This window comes from Protopterus annectens, chromosome 7.part0 (genome assembly GCF_019279795.1).
Source record: "Protopterus annectens isolate FY-2018-M chromosome 7.part0, PAN1.0, whole genome shotgun sequence".
NCBI lineage: Eukaryota > Metazoa > Chordata > Ceratodontiformes > Protopteridae > Protopterus > Protopterus annectens.
The window spans coordinates 569679986-569703507 of NC_056739.1; the positions used below are offsets into that span (position 1 = coordinate 569679986).

Sequence of the window (23522 nt, forward strand, 5' to 3'; positions counted from 1 at the left end):
GCCTGGGTTTGACTGGCATGCCTGAGCCCACCATAGGAACTCCTGTTTTAAGCATGGAATTAGTGGGATTTCTGTTTCTAGGCTGTGTCTGTGTTGGGACCATAAATTCCTTAGGTACCACTGTAGTTTTCTCATATGTAGTCTGGCAAATGGGACCAAGATTATGCATGATGCCATGAAGCCCAAGGCCTGCAGTACCTTTCTTGCTGTTAACTTGTTCAGTTTTGTTAGTGCCAAGAAGTAAAGAGGGAGTTCTTTTGTTTTCTGTAGTTAGAATGCCATTTGTCTTACTGTGTCCAATTCCGCTCCCAGGAATGTCCTTGTTTGGGATGGTATCAGCCTTGACTTTTGTAAATTGACTGTGTATCCCAGTGCTTGTAGCAAGTAAATGACCCTTTGTAAATCTGTTGTCAACTTGCTTTGTTGTCCTCTTTGTAGCAGGCAGTCGTCCAGGTATGGGTAAATTTGAATTCCTGTAGTCTGCAATGGGTGATTACTGATGCCAGGCATTTTGTGAATACTCTGGGCTTAGTAGATGCCAAAAGGCAATGCTGAGAATTGATAGTGCTCTGATCCTGCAAGAAATCTGAGGTATCTTCTGCAGATTGGTCGAATGGGGACGTGCAGGTATGCCTCCTTGAGATCTAGAGTTACCAGCCAACACTCCTTGCCCAGCATGGGAAGAAGTTGCTGTAGGGTCAGCATTTTGAATTTTGGGACAATGATGTATGTATTTAAGGTGGACAGGTGGGAATTGGTCTCCAACTTTTTCCTTTCTTGGAACTAGGAATAGTCTGGAGTAGAACCCTTTCCTTGCTCTGCTGTTGGCACTTTTCACAGCTCTCATGTTTGCTAACTCCATTATCTGTTGTAGAACCTCTGTTTTTGATTTGGAGGTAGATTTGGCATTCCTTTGACTGGTAAAGTGTGGAAGTGGAATCGGTAACCTTGATCTATGGTTTGTAAAATCCACTTGTCTTTTGTTATGTGGTGCCAGTTCTTTTGAAAATAAGGTTAACTTTCCGCCTAGAGGAGCTGCTATTTGTTCCCTGGTAGGCGGTTAGGATTAAGACACTGTGGCTGTGTTGATGTAGTGGCAGTGGTTGTGTCTGTGCCTCTGTTGTTACCTTGCCACTGTCGTCCCTCTGTAGGCACCTCCTCTGGATTGGTTTCTGCCTCTGGAACGCCTATTCCTGCCCCTTTGAAATCTTGTGGAGTCAGGAAAGGACCAATTTTTGGCAGGCCAGTTCCTGCTAAAACCTGGGGTTGAACCTGCAGGAAATCTTTAACCGTTTGAACTGATTTTGCCTTTTCTTCCATTTTCTTCATAACCTGCTGGGCAGGTGTACCAAACAAACTTGTCTTATCCATAGGAGCATCTAGCAACTTAGCTTTAACATGATCCGTAGAGCTTGCTTTAGCCATGCATGCCTTCTTATCACTGTGCCAGTCATGGCTGATCTAAATGAAAGCCTCCAGTGCATCATAGCCACATTTAAGGAATGGTTACTAACCTGTTGTATGTTATTTACCATTTCTAATACATATTTCTTGTCAAGAGATTCATCAGTGGTTAGCTTTTTAGTTAACTGATCAAGCATAAACTCTTGGTATTGTATCATGTGAAACTGACAGTTTAAAGCTCTAGCTGAGAGAGTAGCTGAAGTGTAAACCTTTTTACCCCATCTGTCTAATGACCTTGCTTCCTCTTCAGAAGGAATAGGGTTTTAGCTATGGTCGCTACTGCCTTGGGACCCTGGGATATAGTTTCGGGGTCTGCAAGAGGGGCCTTGTAAAGGTGGTGATGAGTATCTGGCACCCTGTAAAATCTGTCTGGTTTGGCAGGGGCTGGGGTAATGAATCTGGAGCAGAGCAGACATCATTGAAAGCATCATCTACCACAGAGAGGACAGGAGGTATAGCTAAGGGCCTGTGCTGTGGAAGGTGCAGAAAGGTTCTAAGTCTTTTTCTGGAATCTGAAAAATCTTGTTGCTGCCATTGGAACTGCTCTCGCATGGCATGTAAGGTTTCCCCAAAGGAGAATTCTTCTGGAGGGGAAGCAGCTGGAATGGATTCTTCAGCATCAGAATCTTCAAAATTGGAGAAAGGAGCCTCTGGCTGGTCAGTTATGTCTGATTCATCAGCAGAATCATCAGAGGACACTGGCTCAGGGGGCTCTGTCCTAGGTCGCTTCTCTGGGGGCTGAGAGGCCCTGTCTGGGTGAGATTGAGATCCTCTAATTAATGAAATTAAATCTTCTGCCAAAGTAAGCATTTGAGAACTAGAAGAGGGCCTGGTTGAGGAGGGTTTAACAGGCACTGTTTAAGTAGTCTTGGCTGCTTTAGCCCTGGCGAAGGCCTTAATGGACATGGCTGCTGGAGGCCTAGCAGCATCACGTGCTGGGGTAGAGACCTCCAAGGGAATGGTGTCTGATAAGTCAGTGGCAACCACCGTAGTGTTTAAAATTTCTGAGGCCGATTCAAGAGTTGTAGCAGGGGCCTCAGCTGTAGAGATAGATTCAGCTGTACTTTGATCAGTTTTCTCGGTTTCGGCCGAAACCGAGACACTCGCGTTTGCTTAAGCATGGTTTCGCCGAAACCGCGGACCGCGAGTGTCGGTTCTATCTTTGCGCTTTTGGCAGAATGTGTAGTCGGAGGATCCGGCGGGCATAATGTACAAAAATCAGAACCAAAACTGTTCTGCAAACTCCGACTGCCGCTGGCGTTAGCGTCGGTTGAAAGAAGCACAGGCTGAACAGGCTGCCACGCCGTGGGCTGGGCCTAAACAAGGCAGACAGTAAGAGTGGAAATCTTTATGGGGTATTTGTTTCCCACAGGTTAAACAATTATTAACTTTTTCTGACATAGGCTGAGGCAAGAAAGAGTCCCAGCGGGTACTTAGCTTTAAAAGTCTTAGTAGTATTCGGTAGAAGAAATCTCTGGATCCGACCGACCGCACTTGCGAACAGCTTCTGCTTCCTGGCGCCACGCTGCAAGAAAGACTGAGGAAAATGGCGTCGGCTGATGCCTTTATACCCGAAGACCAACAGAGATGACGTCGGGTGAAGTGCGACATCAGCCGAAGCCGGACCCGGACTTTGGAATCCGGCCGACTGAAGGGCTGCCTGACGACAGGACAACCCAGCTGTTATGACTGCAGATGCATCCATGAAGGACATCAGTAAAACTGTTAACTTAGAAAAAAATGGTAATTTAGAATGCATTCCTCAACAAGGAACCCAGACTAAAAATGGAAGTTCTGAGCTAAAATGTTTTTAGTGACAACCAAATCACCAGTCCTAATCCCTAACAATACACTGACAGAAAGAAAAAAAAAATTTCTTCTCAAAAAAATGAAAGGTAGACTTTTAATAGGGTACTTCAATGTGACCAGCCATGAAGAAGCTCTAGATAACTGATCACTCAAAACCCACAGACAAGAAAGTTCTGAAGACTAATCACTGATTTTATACTGCTGGCTTCAAGCTGCACTGTGGTTCTGTACATGGAAAGTGTCCTAAAGGTTTGGAAGCTGGACAGTCATCCAGTCCTTGGCAGGACACGTCTTGAAATAGTTTAGGCTACTGCAAGTGATCTAATGGATGACATTGTTACTTTAACTCTCTCTCCCCACACTGCTACTCCACCTTTGTCTTCAGTTAAAAAGGACAGTAATCAGTTTATCATACCTTTCTGCCCATGTTCCCTATACTGCTTACCCTTAAAGATGTATTTTTTTTTCCATCTCCTTTCCCCAATTTTCTTTGCTACAGCTGCTAGATGCAGGTCATGAGGGAACAAAAGCAATACCCATAACAGTTATAAATCTGAAGAATCCAAACACCAGAATATCTCGAATTATGTTCACTACTTTAAGTCAGGAGTACCTTGAAAAATCCCCCCCCAAAAAAAAGAAGTGGTGGGCAGAAGTCTCCAAAAGGCCAATGTTACATCTGGTGAACACATTCTTCAGAACTTTGAAATTAGTACTTTCTTTGCATCAAACTTTGAACACCTCAGCTGCTACATTACCAGATCCATGAAAAACCTTTTAGCAATACAAATGGAATCTTCCTGGTGGTTACAGCCTTAAGGAAGCAGAGACACAGATCTAAGCAGCAGGCCCAGGTGATGATCAGCTGGACACGACACGCAACATAGAAACAACACTGTAGCTCTGTCTTTTGTATGTCCTAGTATATTCTATGTATATTAAGCTTGATTGACCTAGATTCACGGGAGATTACCCTGCAGTCAATTCAGTATCTCAGCTTGACAGCTTACACCTGGGCTTGGTACTCCAGACAGTTACAATACTCAGTTTAAATATCAGTTCTTTAATACACAACTATTTCTAATTTGATTTGGATTTGATTTTCATTTTAACATTTATTTTTTTCTATTTAATCACCCTGTAATTAATTTGTTTGTACCAGCTTACTTACAAGATTAATTAAACTAACTTAAATAAGATACTTTCTGAAGTCCAGATAATCTCAACCCCCCCCCCACCCCAAAAGAATAAGATAACTTGTGTCTCAGCCAGATCTGCAGCTGGAGCTACACTGGTCAGCTACAATGGGATTTCAAAGGTAGGCTTAGGAAGGTTTTTGGCACTATCATAGCCCTTAATGTCTGAAATCATGGCCTTCTGCAACTGGAAGTCATCAAAACTTTCTTCCTTAAACTCAAAGGAAGACGCGCTCAAGCCTCTAGGGTTGGTAATCTGGATTCTGTCCTGCTGCAACCTGGAAAACTTTAAAATCCCAAGTATGGTTATCAACTTCAGACAAAGTTCGTTTTGAAGAATAAATCTCAGGCATGGCTTGTATAAATAAAATCCCTTTAATTGTAGTCCTCATTATGGGCAGATGAGTGCTGCTTTCTCTTAATGTTACAGTCATGCAATTGTTGGGTTTATATTTGCGTAGAAAGGGGAGTACTACCAGCCACATCCACCTCTTGGGGAGCATCATCCAGTGGACTGGAGGTGGGCATCCGTAGGAGGTGGAGTTTGGGTGAGTCTGCTCAGAGTCCATATCACATTTTTTCACTTAACCAATTACATTCCAAACATTAACACACTAGAGCTTCTGTTTCCACACTGTCTGATTTGTGCCTGAAATGATCATTCTTACAATATGATCAAGGTTTACATTTTATTATAATTTGTATTTGATAATGATGCTTACCAGTAAAACTTTTAAAAATGCTAATTACTGTTAACGCATTCTGTGGCACTTTCAGAGGTCTTCCTCAGATCTGCCTTAAAATAGCTTACTGTAATTTTCTGCGTAAGGTTAGTTGATTGTTATAATTCAGGGTTTGCTCTGTTTTCAAGTTTTCATTTTTTTCTGCCCAAGTTATAGCACCTCTCACTGAATTTCAACCCTTTATTAACAGACAATAGAAAATAGTATTACATCTTCTAAAGTACTTTGCAGTGATCATCAAGCCCTTATCAACAGAAAATTAGTATTACATCTTTAAAAATACAGCCAGGCACATATTTCATAGTCCCCCCCCCCCCAAAAAAAAATTGCATACTTAAAAGTCTCATTGTTTTTCCATTGCTTTGGGAGTCCATACATGATGGTTCATTTCACAAATCATGTGGGGATTAAATTTTCTTACATTAAGTGTGCAATTGATTGAAAAGGTAGTATCTAGCAGTGTTTTTTTCCTGGCTAAATCTCCTATCTGCTATTTCAGTTCCTTCTGCTCTGATTTGTTGTCGTCATTGCAATCCAGATGGTTAGGTAGCTTCCATCTATGACAAGGAATTTAAAAGGTTCCATGTCCCCCAGATTCTTTTGAGTGTTTGGCCAAAGGGTTATTCATTCTCCCTTCTCAGATGTCTGTGTGGTGGTGGGTTATCCTGTCTTCAGTTTGTTGACAGTCTTCCCGAAATAAAATGCTTGGCTGTCATCACATTATGCTCTATAAGCCATGGCACTTGTATTGCAGTTGCCATAAAATGTGCATTTAAATTTTTTGTTGTGGAGGCATATGAAGTTGGACTTATTGCTTATACATTTGCAATAATTACAGTTCAGCAGGGGTGGAGTTTGGGGTACATGGGTAGGTATGCTTCCGTTGGGGTTATCTTATGTGGTGGGACAGCTTTCCATGTAGTTCTTAATGCCCTTTTTTTTTCTTTTTTTTCCTAACAGTGAATCTGGGTCTCCAAAATTAGCCTCCACTAAAACATTATAAATCTGAAAAAGGACTTTCTGGCTAAAGGTTACAGTGAACAGCTCAAACAAATCCTGGACCCTATCACAGACCAGAAAGAAAAAAAGACCCCAACCTGGGACACTTCAAACCACCTACACCAATAACATAGGAACCTAACTTAACAGAACAAAGACCACTGGAACTCCATTATGACCCTCATGTAACTCACTAGACTATGCAGAAATTAAAAAAAATAATAATCAATCCTCAACAATCAGTGCCTTATCAGTGAAAATGGAACCCTCGGTAAGATTCTGTCCCCACTACCCAGATTCACCATTAGGGGGGAAAAAAAGCATTAGAACAACGTGGAATGTCATCCCACCCCAGAAGATAACTCCTGACAGAATGGCACCTATCCATGTGGGCCCCTGGACTATAATTATTTTAAGCTTATGAGCAATAAATCCAACATCATATGCCCAATATAAATAAATACATACATAAATTCAAAAGCACATTCTATGGCAACTGCAATACAGATACTGTGGTTTATAGAGCACAATATGATCACTGCCAAGCATTTTATGTGGGAAAGACCATCAACAAACCTAAGACCATGATTGCTGACCACTACACATCAGACAAGGGAGAATGACCAACCAACTGGCTAAGCATGCAAAAGAATATGGGGGACACAGAACCATTAAATTCCACAGCATTGATGGAAACAACCACAACCATCTGAAAGACAACAAAAATGACAAAGACAGAGCTGGAACGGCAGGAAAAGACTTTAGCCAGAAAAAAAAAAAAAACAGGAGTAAACACTACCTTTTCAATCAACTGCATACCTAATCAGAGGAAACAATTACCATGTGTTTTGTTAAAAAGAACCATCATCTATGGACTCCCAAAACAATGCGACTGCTTTTAGAGGGTTTTTTTCGGGGGGGGGGGGGGGTTACAGATGTGCCTGACTGTATTTTTAAAGATGTAATACTATTTATTGATAAGAGCTGGTAATCACTGAAAGGTTGTATATTTATATTATCTATTAGTAAGGGTTTGAAATTCAGCGAGAGGTACTACAAACAGAAAAAAAAAATCAGTCTAGCATAAAAACTGAACTTGAAAACAAAGCAAATCCTGAATTATACCCATCAACTAACCTTACACAGAAAATTACGATAACCCTTATTTTAAGGTAGATTTGAGGAAAACTTACAAAAGTAAAAGAGAATATGTTTAACAGTAAAACAACCATGACTTTGATTATAACTCTTGCCAGAAAAACTTTTAAAAATGCAAATATAAATTATAAAATGTAATCCTTGTTCATACTGGAAGAATGATCACCTCAACACAAATCAGGCTAAGTATGGAAACATTTAAGCTCTATTGTGTTAACATCTGGATAGTAAATGGTTAAATGAATAACTGTGATGGGGACACTTCAGTGGACCCATTCAAATTTCTCCTTGCATGGATGCTCACCTCCAGCCTACTGCAGGAGGCTCCCCAACAGGCAGATCTGGCTGGTAATGCACACCTTTCCCAGCAATTATAAACCTATCAATTGCATGACTGCAACATTAATACAAAGCAGAACTCTTTAGAACAATATCATTACAATAAAAAGGATTTTATTTAAATGAATTACACCTGACATTTGTTCTTGCCAGAAGTTGATAAATGAAAGTTGTATACTTACTGTAACATTAGATCCATGTTGTCCAGTTTTCATCCAGTTTAAAAAGTATGGCATGTCAATCACACCTCGCAATGGAGTCTGAAGCTTCTTCGGATCCGGAGTTCTGATTCCACCCCTACCCCTAACTCCCTAGACTCCACCCCTACCCCTAACTCCCTAGACTCCACCCCCTACCCCTAACTCCCTAGACTCCACCCAAGTTACTCAGTTTACTCCCCCTCTTTGTGATGCATCAAAATAGACTATAGAAATAACCATCTTAAGAAACTTCCAAGCAAGATGGTCTCAACCTGTTGAGGAATAGTGGGTACAGTCTCACATGACTGTGCACAGACAGAAAATGAAAGTCCACGCAATCATCTTGAAGTCATAGGTGACAATTTGGAAGGCGGGTAGGAGGGAGGGAGTTTGAACTAGATAAAAATCAGCCAACGTGGATCTAATGTTATGTTGCGTACATAACTTTCATATCCAATAATTTCCATTTTCATCAGTTTCAAACATATGGGACAGAATTCCAAGCTATTAAACTCAGTGGTATAACGAAAGGCATTCTTGAGTATGGTGGAGACAAATGGAAATATAACCTGGATTGTGCATTTAGCTGTGTTTACCATAGCCCAAGTGGCTGTAGCATAAATGTCATCAATGAATAATCCTTTGTGAAAGGCTAAGTGGAAATTGCTTTAGCTGAATGAGCTTCTGGCTTACCTGGTATGGGTAACCTTCTTCTTACAGATGGAAGATGCAATCTGACAGCCATCCGGACAAAGTAACTTTAGAGCAACAGCCTTCCCCAACTTTGATTTAAAACATGACATGAACAACTGATACTCTTCTGAACTACTTTATTCTGTAGAATCTGAACTGCCTGTGGATATCTAACATGTGCAACAAGTATTCTCCATTGTTTGAACATCGGGGGGGGGGGGGGCAGGCATGTTTATGTAGTGCTTTAGATTTACTTCAGATGCCACCTTAGGAATAAAGGATGTGTTAGTTCTAAGGGAAAAGTACAGTTTTGTACCTACCATAAATGTAGACGTTCGAAGATCCACATTGCTGCAGTCCTAACACCTGGGGTAGTCCGCTGTCCTCGGTCGGCCCGAATACCAAAGTATAAGGCTGACGTCGGTCAAGGCGCATTAGTCTGACGTCAGGACGTCAGGGTACAAATGCGCATGACCGACGTCATATCCTCAGTCTTTTCTTGCCCCAGATGTCAGAAGACCCTAAAAAGGTAAGGCCAAAACCAAAAAACAACAACACACCCAACACCCCTGCACCAAATATATGTACAATATATACAAATTTACAAAAGTACAACCCAACCCATACAACCACCCCTAAACACAGAGGGGAAGGAGGGAGGCTAAATTGGACTGCAGCAATGTGGATCTTCGCACATCTACATTTATGGTAGGTACAAAACTGTACTATGTTCTTCATCTCACACTGCTGCAGTCCTAACACTTGGGTAGAATCCCAAAGCAGAGGTAAGGGAGGATGGCAAATCACAAAGAAGCAGAAGCTGCTAACATGCCCTGCAAAATAGCAGTGGCAAACCCAGCCCTAGATTTAGAGTAGAGAGGAAGGTGGTAATGCTTAGAGAAAGTATGCACTGAACTCCAAGTAGCTGCCTCCAAAATATCCTTAGTAGCCACCCCCCTTAGAAATGCTGTTGAAGTGGCAGTAGCCCTAGTGGAATGAGGCCTAATCCCAGCTGGAATCTCTTTGCCATGATGAGAGTAACAGAAAGAAATGCAAAACCCAATCCACTTAGAAATAGTTTGTTTTGACACAGGCTTGCCCTGAGAACTCAAAGCAAAAGAAACAAACAACTGCTGAGACTGCCTAAAATTCTTAGTCCTGCTTAAATAATAACGAACTGCCTGTGTACATCTAAAGTGTGCAAAATCTTTTCCCCTTATTTTGGGATTTGCATAAAAAGTGGGCAGATGAATAGTTTGGTTTAAAGCCACACTAGAAACCACTTTAGGCATAAAGGAAGGATTAGTACGTAAAGATACCCTATCCTTATGAAAAATCAAGAAAGGCTCAACCGCCATAAGGGCCTGCAATTCAGACACCCTTCTTGCAGAGGTAATGGCCAACAGAAAAGCAGTCTTCCATGACAAATATTTCATTTCAGCAGTAGCTGCAGGCTCAAAAGGTTGTAGAGTGAGTTTCTCCAACACAAAATTGAGGTCCCAAGCAGGAGTAGGAGCTCTACGTGGGGGTCTTATATTCTTTGCCCCTCTAAGAAATTGCTTGAACAAAGGATGAGAAAACAATGGTGGGTCACAATCATAGTGAGCTGAAATTGCTGCAGCATGAATCTTAATGGAAGAGAAAGACAAACCTTTGTCCAATAACTCAGTAAGATATTGAAGAGCCACACTTAAATTAGGCTCTGAAACATCCAAATTGTTTGCTGCACTCCAAATAAAAAATCTCTTCCATTTGTCTGCGTACACTTTCCTTGTACTAGGTCTCCTAGCTTCCATAATCACATTCAAAACTTGTTGAGGAAGTTGAGACCTGCTATGGTTCAAAACAGAATATGCCAGGCTGTTAGATGAAGAGAGTGAAGCTTGACATTGAGTAGATGGCCGTCCTGAGACAATAGGTGTGGAATCAAAGGTAAGGGCCATGGAGGCTTCCTTACCAGACTCCTCAGCAATGGGTACCAGTGCTGCCGAGGCCAATCTGGAGCTATTAAAATCATCCTTGGCTTGTCTTGTCTGACCTTTAGGAGTACCTTTGGGAGGAGAGGCAGAGGAGGAAAGGCATATACATGAAGATTTTTCCAACTGAAAGAAAGAGCATCCACTTTCCAAGCTGTGTAATGAAACCTTTTTGTGCAAAACTTTGGCAGCTGGTTGTTTAGTGGAGAAGCGAACAGATCTATGTCTGGAGTTCCCCATGACACTGTCAATTTTTGAAATACATGAAGATCCAGTTTCCACTCGTGGGGATCCATGATTTGCCTGCTTAACACATCTGCTAAGGAGTTCTGTGCTCCTGGCAGAAACCTTGCTTGAAGATTCAGCTGCAAGCTTAACGCAGTCTCCCACAAAATCATTGCCTGCCTGCATAGAGGATATGAATGTGTTCCCCCTTGTTTGTTGATGTACCACATGACAGTTGTGTTGTCTGTTAGAATCAACACCTGCCCTGGAAGAAGTAAATCCTTGAAAGCCATTAAAGCAAACTGGACAGCTAACATTTCTTTCATGTTGATATGAAGATGCTGTAGTCTGGCAGGCCACTTGTCTTGTATCCACTTTCCATTCAGATGAGCTCCCCAAGCTGTGTCTGAGGCATCTGTCGTTAGAATCTGACTTGCCTCTGGCCGGGTCACAGAGAGTCCCTTGTTTAGGTGACATTCCTGAGCCCACCACAAAAATTCCTTTTGAATGCAAGGTATTATTTGAATGACAGTGTCCAAATCCTGGCAGTGCTGTGTCCATACATTTTTGAGATACCATTGCAGCTTCCTCATATGCAGTTTGGCATTGGGAAGCACCAGAATACAAGATGCCATGAACCCTAAGGCTTGAAGGACTGTCCTTGCAGTCAGCCCGGACTGATGAGATAGTTGATGGAAGTAAAGAGACAGATTCTTTTGTTTGTCCGGGGTTAAAAGGCCATCTGGTTGCTGTATTCAGTCTCACACCCAGAAAGCACATGTCTTGAGAGGGTACTAGACTGGACTTTATTTCGTTCACAGAATACCCTAGGCATCTTAGCACTGCTATCACATATTCCAAATGTTGAAGAAGCACGTCGTTTCCTTGAGCCAGAATCAGGCAATCGTCCAAATAAGGATAGATTTGTATTCCTTTTAGCCTGAAGAAGGCTATCACTGGAGCCAGAACTTTTGTAAATACTCTGGGCGCAGTAGATAAGCCAAAGGGCAATGCAGAGAACTGATAATGAGAATTTCCAGCTCGAAAACGCAGATACTTCCTGCATATTAGTCTGATAGGAACATGAAGGTAAGCCTCCTTGAGATCCAAAGTTACCATCCAGTGATCTTTGCCCAGCAGAGGTAAAAGCTGTTGTAACATCAACATTTTGAACTTGGGAATGTCCAGATAAGTGTTGAGGATGGATAAATCCAAAATTGGTCTCCACGTGTTCCCTTTTTGGTACTAGGAACAGGCGAGAATAAAATCCTAGGCCCCTTTCTGGCAAAGGAACCGGCTGAATGGCCCCTATTTGGAGTAACAGAGAAATTTGCTTGTGAGCCTCTTTTTCTTTGTTGAGGAGGAATGTCTGGCATGCCTTTGAAAGGAGGCAAGGTATGGAAGTAAAACCTGTAACCGTGGTGAATGATATCCAATACCCATCTGTCTTGGGTAATTAAACTCCAGTTTTCTTTGAAAAGTGCCAACCTTCCTCCCAAAGGTGCTGCCAGACGAGAAGATTCTGGCAGCTGAAAGGGCAGGTCATTGGGTTTGTTTACGAAGGGACTGACCCCTGCCCTCACCAGAAGACTGAGCAGGTGAACTCCCTGTTCTAGGCCTAAAAGAACCTTGAGCTCTACCCCTACCACGTCTAGACCTACCCCTAGACTGGGAATCATAAGAAGGATATGTCCACCCCTTGGTAGGCCAATTTCTACTAAACTTTGGAGGCTGAACCTGCAAAAAATCTTTAACAGTCTGCATAGACTTAGCCTTGTCTTCCATTTTCTTTAAAACTGCTTCCACAGGCGAACCAAACAACACATCAGATTGTAAAGGAGTATCTAAAATCCTTGACTTAACATGCTCAGCTAAATTCTGATCCCTCAGCCAGGCGTGCCTGCGAAGAACCGAACCAGTGGCAGCCACCCTCGAAGAGGCCTGTACAGCATCAAAACCACATTGCAAAGAATGCTTACCCACCTGTTCAGAAACATGAACTAAATCTTGCAACTCTTTACACTCAATACCTTCCGCCAGAGCATCTACCTTAGACTTTAATTGTGAAAGGAGATAATTTTGGTATTTCAACATGTGAAACTGGCAGTTCAAAGCCCTCATGGCTAAAGTGGAAGAAGTATACACTTTCTTTCCCCATCTATCCAAGGCCCTTGCCTCTTTATCAGGAGGAACAGGATTTTTAACAACTGAAGCCTTAACCCCTTTAGGCCCCTGAGAAACAGTTTCTGGGTCTGCCCTAGGACTCTTAAAAAGATACTTATGAGCTTCAGGCACCCTATAATATCTATCCGGTTTAACTGGAGCAGGGGGCAAAGAATCAGGGTTCAGAGAAGCCTCTGCAAAAACATCTTCCACCACATCCAGAACAGGAGGAATAGCTAAAGGCCTATGCTGGGGTAAAAACAGAAATTCCCTAAGCCTTTTCCTGAATCAGAGAAATCCTGACCTTCCCATTTAAAATGCTCCCTCATGGAATGAAGAGTCTCTGAAAAAGAAAAATCTTCAGGAGGAGAAGCAGAAGGAGTAGAATCATCCACATCAGAATCAGAATAAGGAGAATACTCCTGCAAGTCTTCAGCCGAAGACTCAGAATCATCCGAATCCTGCTCAAAACTCCCAAGCTCAGGTTCCACCCTAGGCCTCTTATCAGGAGGGGGCATAGAACCTCTAATCATTGTAATCAAATCTTCTGCCATCCTAAGCATATGTTTCTTAGGCACAGACCCTGAAGAACTAGGGGTACCACCTGAAACAGAACTTGGCCTGCCCCTGGGAGAAGCCTTGGAAACAGCAGGGGAGGGCCTAACCACCTTAGGAAGGGAGGGAAGAACAGCTACCTGAGAAGCCCCTTCCGCCTGGCCTACCTCCTGAGAGGTTACATCTTGCAGTACTAAAGTCTCTCCCTGTGACTCCAAAGAAACTTCTGCCTGAACCTCTGGCTCCACCGAGCCCTCTAAAGAACCGACGTCCGCAGGACGGTTCTTCCAGCCTAGGCTTTGCTGTTTTGTCCTTGCGCTTTTTGATAAGCGGCGCCGGAGCATCCGGCGGCATTTTATAATTACACCGCTTCCCAAAACTAACCTGGCACAATCTAATCTCCTCTTAATAGTGCGTTTGTTAAATCTAGCACAAGAGCGACAGCCAACAACGTCGTGCTCAGGCCCTAAGCAAGGTATACACAATGTATGGTAATCCCTATGAGGTATCTGTTTCCCACAAGAAATACAGTTATTCACTTTTTCTGACATCCGGTAAAATACTGAGGCAAGAAAAAACCAAAATATTCCCCAACGGGGTACTTAGCCAACTTGGATTCGGTCTGAAACTCCGACTTCGGAAAATCTCACTACGCCAACCTGCACTTGCAACGCTGCTTCTGCATCGGACCATGCGGCAAAAAAGACTGAGGATATGACGTCGGTCATGCGCATTTGTACCCTGACGTCCTGACGTCAGACTAATGCGCCTTGACCGACGTCAGCCTTATACTTTGGTATTCGGGCCGACCGAGGACAGCGGACTACCCCAGGTGTTAGGACTGCAGCAATGTGAGATGAAGAACATCTATCTTTGCAGAATACTCGATAGGCAGGCTTACATAATACAGCATGCAACTCCGCGATTTGTCTGGCTGACATCACTGCCAACAGGAAAACTGTTTTCAAAGTAAGAAATTTTAGATATTCTATGGAGACAGTCAAAGCTTGTAGTATAATGGTGATGTCCCATGGAGGTCCTGGGTCTCTAATGGGAGGTCTTAGTAGAAAGGTACCTTTACGGAAAGTTTTGGAAATTTTCAGCTGTTATTGAGGTGTAATTGCATCCAATGGGAAAATATGAAGTTGCTGCCAACTGTACCTTGATGCTGGCAAAGCTGGAACCTTCAAAGAAATCAGATAAAAACTCTAGTATAGATGGAACAGGTGAGGAAAGAGGGTGGAGACCTTTAGAGTAGGCCCAAATAGAAGCTCTCTTCCATTTACCCTGGTAAAATTTTCAAGTGGATGACTTCTGGGAAGCAAAAAGGATATCAACTATTGCAGGGCGAAAGTCTGGCGTCTCAGGCTATGCTTAAAATTGGAAGAGCAGTGAGACTAACTTTATGGAATTCTGGTCTGGAGCCAGCAGTCTGGATGGATAGGTCAGTAGGTTTGGGTAATAATTTAACATCCAAGGAGGGTATACAAGTAGAGACCACAAGTAGGGGAACCATGTCTGTCGGGGGCAATGAGGATCATCCTGGCCTTGGACTACCTTGCTTTTTGCATGGGTTTGCTCATTAGGGGTGAAGGAGGGAAGGGATATAGGAGGCCCAGGAGCCAAGTCTGGACCAGAGCGTCCCTCAGTGACTGTCCCTGTGGAGGGATCAGGGGAAAATGCCTACTGCATTTGTTGTTTACAAAAGATGTATAAAAGTTGCAGCAAGGTTGTCCCAAGCAAATGAATATTAAAACGTGTCACTTTCTCATGAAGCATCAGAACTGTTCTGTTAAGTTTGTCTTCTAGTACACCGAACAACCCTAGGATGTGTGTTGCTGTCAGAAAGCAATGCAAAGACACTGCCCATTGCCAAACTCTCATGGCCTCTCGACAAAGGATAAGAACATGTTCCCATCTACTTGCTGATGGACCATGCCACACCATCAGTATGGAAGTCACACCCTTAGGGAGGAGATCCTGAAATACCTGCAGTGCTAGAAGGACCACCCTCAACTCCAAGACACTGATGTGAAAATTGACCTCTTGTGATGGCCATCTACCTTGGACCAGTCTCCCTTCGAAGTGCCCCTCCCCTCAAAGGGAGGCATCCGTGGTCACTATTGCAATTGGTAATTCCGACTGGAAAAGGTGACACTTGGTTACATCAAGGGCATTACCCACCAAGAGATGCGTTGTGTGCAGACCTGAGTAATTTGGATCTTTGAATGTAAAGGGTGAATGGACTAAGACTACTGCATCGCTAAAACAATTACAATAGTCTTATGTAGTATCTTGCTAAAGGGGCATTAGAACTGTGGAGACCATGAGGCCTAAAAGATGTAGAACTAGCCTACTGGTGGTAATATGGGTGACCTAGTACTTGTGAGGCAAAGTTAAAGACGTCTGAACTGGGGAAGCCTGACGATCTGCAGGTTGGTATCTAAGTCGCATCCCATAAAGTCTGTGTTGGAGTTGGGAATAACTGTAAATGACCAAAATATCGACTTAAGTCCAGTAGCAAATGGAGTACCTGATCCAGGTGTTGCAACAGTAGATGCTTGGAGGTAGCAGTTAGGACCCAATCATTGAGGTTTGGGAAGACTTGGATCCCCAGTAGATGCAGGTGTGCGGTTACTATTGCCATGGTCTTGGTGAACACCCTGGGGGCTCTGGTGAGATCAAAGGGCAGTGCTCAGAATTGGTAGTGGTAATCGGCTACCAGCTGGAAGCTGAGAAACCTCCTTGAGTGCTTTGCTTCTTAACACGATGATAGGTATTCCGGAGATCTATGGAGCACATCTAATCATTCTTCCTCTGGAGAGATAAAATGGACTGAAGTGTGATCTGAAATTTTGTCTTTGGGTGACAGATAAAAAACGGTTCTGAGGTTGTCCATTTTCTTTGGTACTAAAAAGAATCTTGAATAGACTCCAGAGTTTAACTGCTCGTGGGGAACCGGTTGGATGACTTTTCTAGCCGCCTTGAAATTTGTATAGCTGCCAAGTCCCACTGACTATGGAATATTGGGGAATTTCTTCTTTCAGAGATGGAAAGGAAAAGGGAACTGAATAACATCCGATTATTATCTTTAGCACCCAGGAATTTGTTACTCTGTGCCAAACACGAGGATGCAAAGACAGGCACCCTTAACTGCCTCCAGAGTGCAGCAGTTGGACAACTGTTCAGGAGCACTGATAGGCACTCATTAAAACAGCCACAAAGTCCTGATTATGCGGTCCATCTCTGCCCTCTAGGGCATCACCCATCAGCACTACCCCCCCCCCCCCCGCCATGGGAAGGCCCATCACCTTAGGAGTCATGGCAAGAACTCTGATTCGTAAAACCATATCTTCTGCAATCTCTGGTTCCTAGAGAATGATCTTTGTGAACCACAGAAGCAGACTCCCACGGTAAAATGTATCATTATCCTGCTGAGTCCTTGTGAGTGTCTTACCTTAGGTTAAAATAAGGTTAAACCATCATACTGGGTATTTACCTAGGATGAATTAAAGCCTTCCTCAAAGTCACAAGGACACATCCAGGTGTGGTGGCGATGGTAATGCTGGTGCCTGCTTCTCTGATCGTGCCATCAGCTGTTACAGAATAAGCATATGGCCAATTTCGAGGAGGATTGCAGGGTGAAAAGCTCAGAGTACACAGTTTTCTGAACATCTGCAAGCAACATCACAAGAGGGACTTTGTGACCTCTTTGGTCAAGTCTTTCTCGAATCTGGTTGAATGAGTCAAATAATTCAGTGATCTAAGGATGAAAGCAACTTATGGATAAACCCACTTCCCAAATCTGTCCATCGTCCTACTTTCGCTGTTAGGAGGATAAGACCACTAACTCTCTTCTAATAATTCTTTCCTGGTAGCTGCTGCTACCTCCATAGTATTTACTGGTGGACCCTTACTCCAGTGTTTCCTGTTCTTTGGTGTAGCCAAGATGCAACATTTTTTTGGGACGGACACCGACACATCATGGTCCTTCTATGCCTGTTCAGCCATAAGATCGATAAGGGGGTCTTATGAGTGGTACCACCCAGGATGATGTTGGTTGAGAACCAAAAGCTTCTATGAACAATGACTCATTCGGTGAAGGGTCTTGGGACAACCAACCCCATCTCTGATATTCTCAAATCCATGAAGCAAAGGTGATATCTTTAGAAAGGAAGTGAGGGGAACCCATTCCCTTCCTTTAAGACAGTGTCTTCAGTGAATGACACTGGGGAAGAGTCCAAGTGCTTTCACTTGCATGTCTGCTTCATGGGAGCACCTTCTGGGGGAGGTTTCTTAGAATCATAAGGGGAACTGACACAGCAGAACTCCTCAGAAGCCCTTGGGACCAACTGCCCCTATCCAACAAGATGAGGAGAGGAAGCAAACCCCGGCTGGTGTTTGGGTGGAGCCGTGCACTGGTTGGAGGCATCTTCTCTTAGGAACTTGCAAAGACTCTTTCAGAGGCCTCAAAGGTTTGAAGCTGCCACCAGCATGGAGGAAACCCTCCCATTCAAAGAAAACAGGAAACCCTCGACACCAATGACTCCCTGCCTCAAAGCCGATCTCAGATCAGAGTTTTCTAGAGCCAAAGCCCAGAGAGGGAGGGACAGCTCAGAGAATCTGTCTACTAACCCCCGCAGAATTCGGCACTGATGTGCAAGTTCAGTGCCTCATCTAGATCCATTGGCATCAGTGTCAAGAGATAGGGAAGCATTGGCATCCAAGTCATCAGTAGCTCTGGTGCTGACAAAGGTGCACCAGTTCCAGTCAGACCCAATAACAATGGACACTATTGAGTCTGTACAGATTCCCCGAAGTGGAGGACTATGATGGCCTGAATTCTGTACCTTTGCAGGGGATGGTACTGGAATAACCTCAAGCTGGATTTAAATCCTCAAAAATGTAATCCTATTGATATCCAGTTCAATTAGACTTCGAGATGAAAGAATGGACGATGCCACCGATAGTAGTCAGGATTATCTCCCATCCTGTAGGACAGAAGAATGCAATATAGGACTCACCTGTCCTGGGGTATCTGGCTAATGGTGAAGGTGAATGGGCCTGAGGAATCATCAGATCAGATCTTCAAACAGTATTCAGATCGGCCTGAGTTAAACTATCTGCTCATGGGAGCACTTTTTGTCAGAATTAGTTGATGATTTGCTCTTCTCTCTTTCTCTCTTATCCTCATCTTTTTCTTGCCCCTTATCGTTCAGTTTTCGGTGATCTCTCTTGGAGAAGACCAAACAACAGGTTGAATGAGTGGCCCCCGCCTGTGAGGGAAGGAACCGCTTCAAAACAAGATTGTCCCCTCTTGGCTGAAGGGCTCTGGCACTAAAGGCAGCACAGAACTGACAGTCTACATCCAAATATGCAGCGCTTAACAATATACATACTTCGAGTACGTGCCCTGGGATATAAGTTTATGCCCACATTTTGAACACTGAATCTGGTAGACAGACATGGTGAGGAGGACAAAGAAAAACGGAGGTTATACCCAAAATACAGTTCTACTCTAAACAGCTAAAACCTACAACTAGTGTGTGTGTGTGTGTGTGTGTGTGTGTGTGTGTGTGTGTGTATATATATATATATATATATATATATATATATATATATATATATATATATATATTTTTTTTTTTTTTTTTTTTTTTAAACAAGCTAGATAGGCCAAAAAGGAGATCACTCATGGTAGGACAGAAGTAATTTTAATCCAAAGGATACAGCAAGCTAAACTGAGAGCTCTTTTGCGCATCTGCTGTCTTCAAGCAACAAATTAAGTCTGTGCAACTAGGTTGGAATCTAGGGAATTATCGGTACAGGAGTCGTCGGAGCTCTGGATCTGAAGATATGTGGAAGTTTGCGCGGAGGTCAGATCCAGTTGGATCCAACCACCCATATGTTTGAAATGGAAGAAAAGACACATTGGATCCATACTTTGGATTTTAAAGACTTGCAGACTGCAGGAGGCCAGAATCCAGACCACCAACCCTGGAGGCTTAGCACATCTTTCCCTTTTCATACATTCATAGATTAGTTCTAGGTTAACTGCCCTTGTGGGCCATTTTAAGCCTAGTCAATTATCACATGTAACCATTATGCCAACCCTGGCGATGCACCCGCTGGCAAAAAGAAAAGTGAGTAAGGGCCAGTCGGGAACACCACAGCTGGGAGATACCTTAGATAAATATTGATAAACTCAAAAAGGAGGGACGAAATTAGTGAGAATGGCAGGAAGGCACACATGAACCCTCAATGTCACAAGGGAGAGAGAATAAGCCTACTACACAACAGAAAGACTGCATTTCTCCAGTATGGTGAACACAATTGAGCAACAGTGTTCTTCATTTTACTTTTTTCCTCTCTAGTTGCCTGTCAACCATCAGCCCCTTCTCCTGGCCAGATGGTTCATTTACTCAATCTTCAACAGAGGTGACAGGCAGTCATTTAGACATCCCACTTTGAATAAAGGTCCTTCACATTCTTTCTTGTTTCAAGTAATACAAGTACTTGACATTAGTCCTAGGGGTGGCAACCTATATAATCGCACAGAGCAAGCAGAGCTTGGCTGGATATGCAGACTCGCTGCCCATAGGAACAGTGGGCTGAATGAGGTTCTATCTATTAAACCTCACCTTAAAGGTAGAACGTTAAAATAGGTGTTTTATTCCAGTTCTTCCATTATTTAGTGTAGACTTTCTGCTAAATTAGTTTATTCAGCTCCAGTTCCCTTTACACTTATATGCAAGTACCACTTTCATAGTTACATCCAGGTACATATTCTTAGAATATTATAGGAATGTTTTGTCTTTTATAAGTATCATTTTTACCATTTAGATTAATGTAAAATAAGTGGCTTTCATGCATTATGTCACGTTTATCTGAATTAATTTCATTTAACTTTATCTCCAGCATTGATATTGCTGGGATTGGTCTTAATCAGATAGAGTGTATGTGGTTTGATTTTTAATCATATAATTTTATTCATTTATATAATTTGATTATATGATACGCTATGCATTATTCACCAAATATGGGAGTTTAAATCATTTATTGTTAATATCATTCAAAAACTCTCATCTATAATGATTTTGCGTTTTGCATACTACATCTAATAGCGTTACTATGCATGGTTGTTTAGATGTTTGTGTTCATGTAAATATGTATGGGTAATTATGTTATTTATGTTATTTTGTTTTTTAGTGCTTCCATAGTTAAATATGCGTATTTTAATGTTTACATGCTTCACGCATATTTAGAGCCAGTGCAGTTCGAAGGGGCTGCAAATATGATGGTAACGCCTTCATCGATGCTGATTGGCTATGAAGTATTTTAAATATAGTTCTGTTGCTTTGATTTCTGTTTGTCTGATGAAGCGGCGTTTGATAGCCGCGAAAGCGCTTACAAATAAAAGTTTATTTCTCCTTTTACTTATTGAACTGTTCATCCTTTGCATTTATGAGAACGCAATATTTGGTTTTCATTGTACTTCGTTATTTGGACCGAATGGTTACTACACCGATGACCAGTCATTAGACCGCACTACGTGATTGTTTGGATCGTAAGTGCACATTACTTACAATATTGTTCAAGGAGGACTGGTCACCAGAGCGCACTACGTGACTGTGTGAGGATTGCAAGTGCCTTTAATTCACAATATTGTTTTTTGGCGTTCATTGGCGCCATATTTTACTTGCTGCCGATACATTTCAAGGAGGATTGGTTATTAGAGCGCACTGTGTGACTGTGTGAGGATTGTAAGTGCTTTCACTTCACAATATTGCTTCTTGGCGTTTATTGACGCCATATTTTATTATGTACTTGACGCTGATATATTTCAAGGCATGACCTTGGGAGTTTTGACTCTTCGTTTTCACTGAAGAATCTACCATATATACGATTGTAACAAGCTTAAAGTTTATTTGGACATTACTCTTGGCCTAAAAGGGTTTGTTGGTTTCTTGCATATATATATATATATATATATATATATATATATATATATTTTAAACAAGCTAGATAGGCCAAAAAGGAGATCACTCATGGTAGGACAGAAGTAATTTTAATCCAAAGGATACAGCAAGCTAAACTGAGAGCTCTTTTGCACATCTGCTGTCTTCAAGCAACAAATTAAGTCTGTGCAACTAGGTTGGAATCTAGGGAATTATCGGTACAGGAGGAGTCGGAGCTCTGGATCTGAAGATACGCGGAGGTCAGATCCAGTTGGATCCAACCACCCATATGTTTGAAATGGAAGAAAAGACACATTGGATCCATACTTTGGATTTTAAAGACTTGCAGACTGCAGGAGGCCAGAATCCAGACCACCAACCCTAGAGGCTTAGCACATCTTTCCCTTTTCATACATTCATAGATTAGTTCTAGGTTAACTGCTCTTGTGGGCCATTTTAAGCCTAGTCAATTATCACATGTAACCATTATGCCAACCCTGGCGATGCACCCGCTGGCAAAAAGAAAAGTGAGTAAGGGCCAGTCAGGAACACCACAGCTGGGAGATACCTTAGATAAATATTGATAAACTCAAAAAGGAGGGACGAAATTAGTGAGAATGGCAGGAAGGCACACATGAACCCTCAATGTCACAAGGGAGAGAGAATAAGCCTACTACACAACAGAAAGACTGCATTTCTCCAGTATGGTGAACACAACTGAGCAACAGTGTTCTTCATTTTACTTTTTTCCTCTCTAGTTGCCTGTCAACCATCAGCCCCTTCTCCTGGCCAGATGGTTCATTTACTCAATCTTCAACAGAGGTGACCGTCAACAAAGACAGGCAGTCATTTAGACATCCCACTGGATTTTTCTTCAGGCAGCCTGTAAGGTTTTTCTCATTTTAGCCCTAACCCCATGGCACTTTGAATAATGAGCAATCAGTGAGGGTGCTTTTATTTGCTTCCACAAGTGGCATACTTCCTCAAAACTGACTTGCCCCCCCCCCCCCCCCCCCCCCCCCCCAGAAGCAAGCCCTCTTGTGTGGTTATCAGATCTCTACTAGTGAGCCTGCCATGAATCTGTGTACCACAAACACGTTCCACTCCCTTCCACTGAACAGATATGTGCCTACAATGCCACATCACACCTCCCTCCTGCAGGCACCCGATCAACTAATGAAACTCTGGTCATACTGGTCATAGTCCGGGCTTTTATCCAGCTATGCCAAATGAGCAGGCAGATTGCTACACTTCTGAAGACCTTGATAAGACAGGACCTGTAAAATCTAAACCTCCAGATGAGGACTAGAAGCTCTTCTCAGCACATTCACCAGCTCCGTTCTTAAATGTGAACCTCAGGGAAAAAAAGTTTTGAGCTCTATGGCACAATGTCTGAATCCAGAGCTCCAGAACAGAATTAGAACACCTGCAGATAGCTTTCCCCAGCACAGAGCATTTACCAGCTGATTTACTTCTGAAAGGATGAGAGCCATTGGAAGAAAGTGCCTCTTGTCTTTATGGCCCAAATCAAGATTAGCATCACTTTCCTCCACAGAGAGTATAACCTGCTGCATCCACTTTAAGGAAACCACATGGACAGGTTGTCTGACCACATAACATGAAGCCCTGGAAACAGGTGTTTCTCCAAAACCTTCTGGGCCAAGTACACTGCTGTGAGCTCTGAATGCATGATTTAGAGCCCTTGAAAGTTTCCTGTACAATGCAGGGGCTTAGGAAGGTTTGCCAACCTGCAAATGAAGCATCCTCTGTCAAAAATGGGTTTAGCTGCAGAAAGGGAAGACCTGCAAGGATACGGGCAGGGATGATACTGTCCCATCATTCCAGGCCAAGCAACAGGAGGTCTTGATACTAAAAAAGGCCTTTAAATGTATGGTAGTGTTACAGTAGCACCTTATAAGAAATGCAATACCAGATCCTGAGAGTCCCATCACTGCAAAACGAACTGCAATTAAACAAAACAGCAGTTCTCTTGCACCTTAAAATAGCAAATACTAGTAGTAGCTATTTGCTCAGTTTTTTGTAA

The 23522-nt window shown here is 42.7% G+C and overlaps 1 protein-coding gene across 1 annotated transcript in view; it reads left to right on the forward strand.

The window, feature by feature from the left end:
* Positions 1-23522, forward strand: part of PELP1 (proline, glutamate and leucine rich protein 1) — a gene marked incomplete in the record, with an annotated part of 1137423 nt that overhangs the window by 14290 nt on the left and 1099611 nt on the right. The window contains 1 exon segment of the mRNA XM_044076299.1: positions 20730-20853. Coding sequence (XP_043932234.1) covers positions 20730-20853 — 124 coding nt within the window.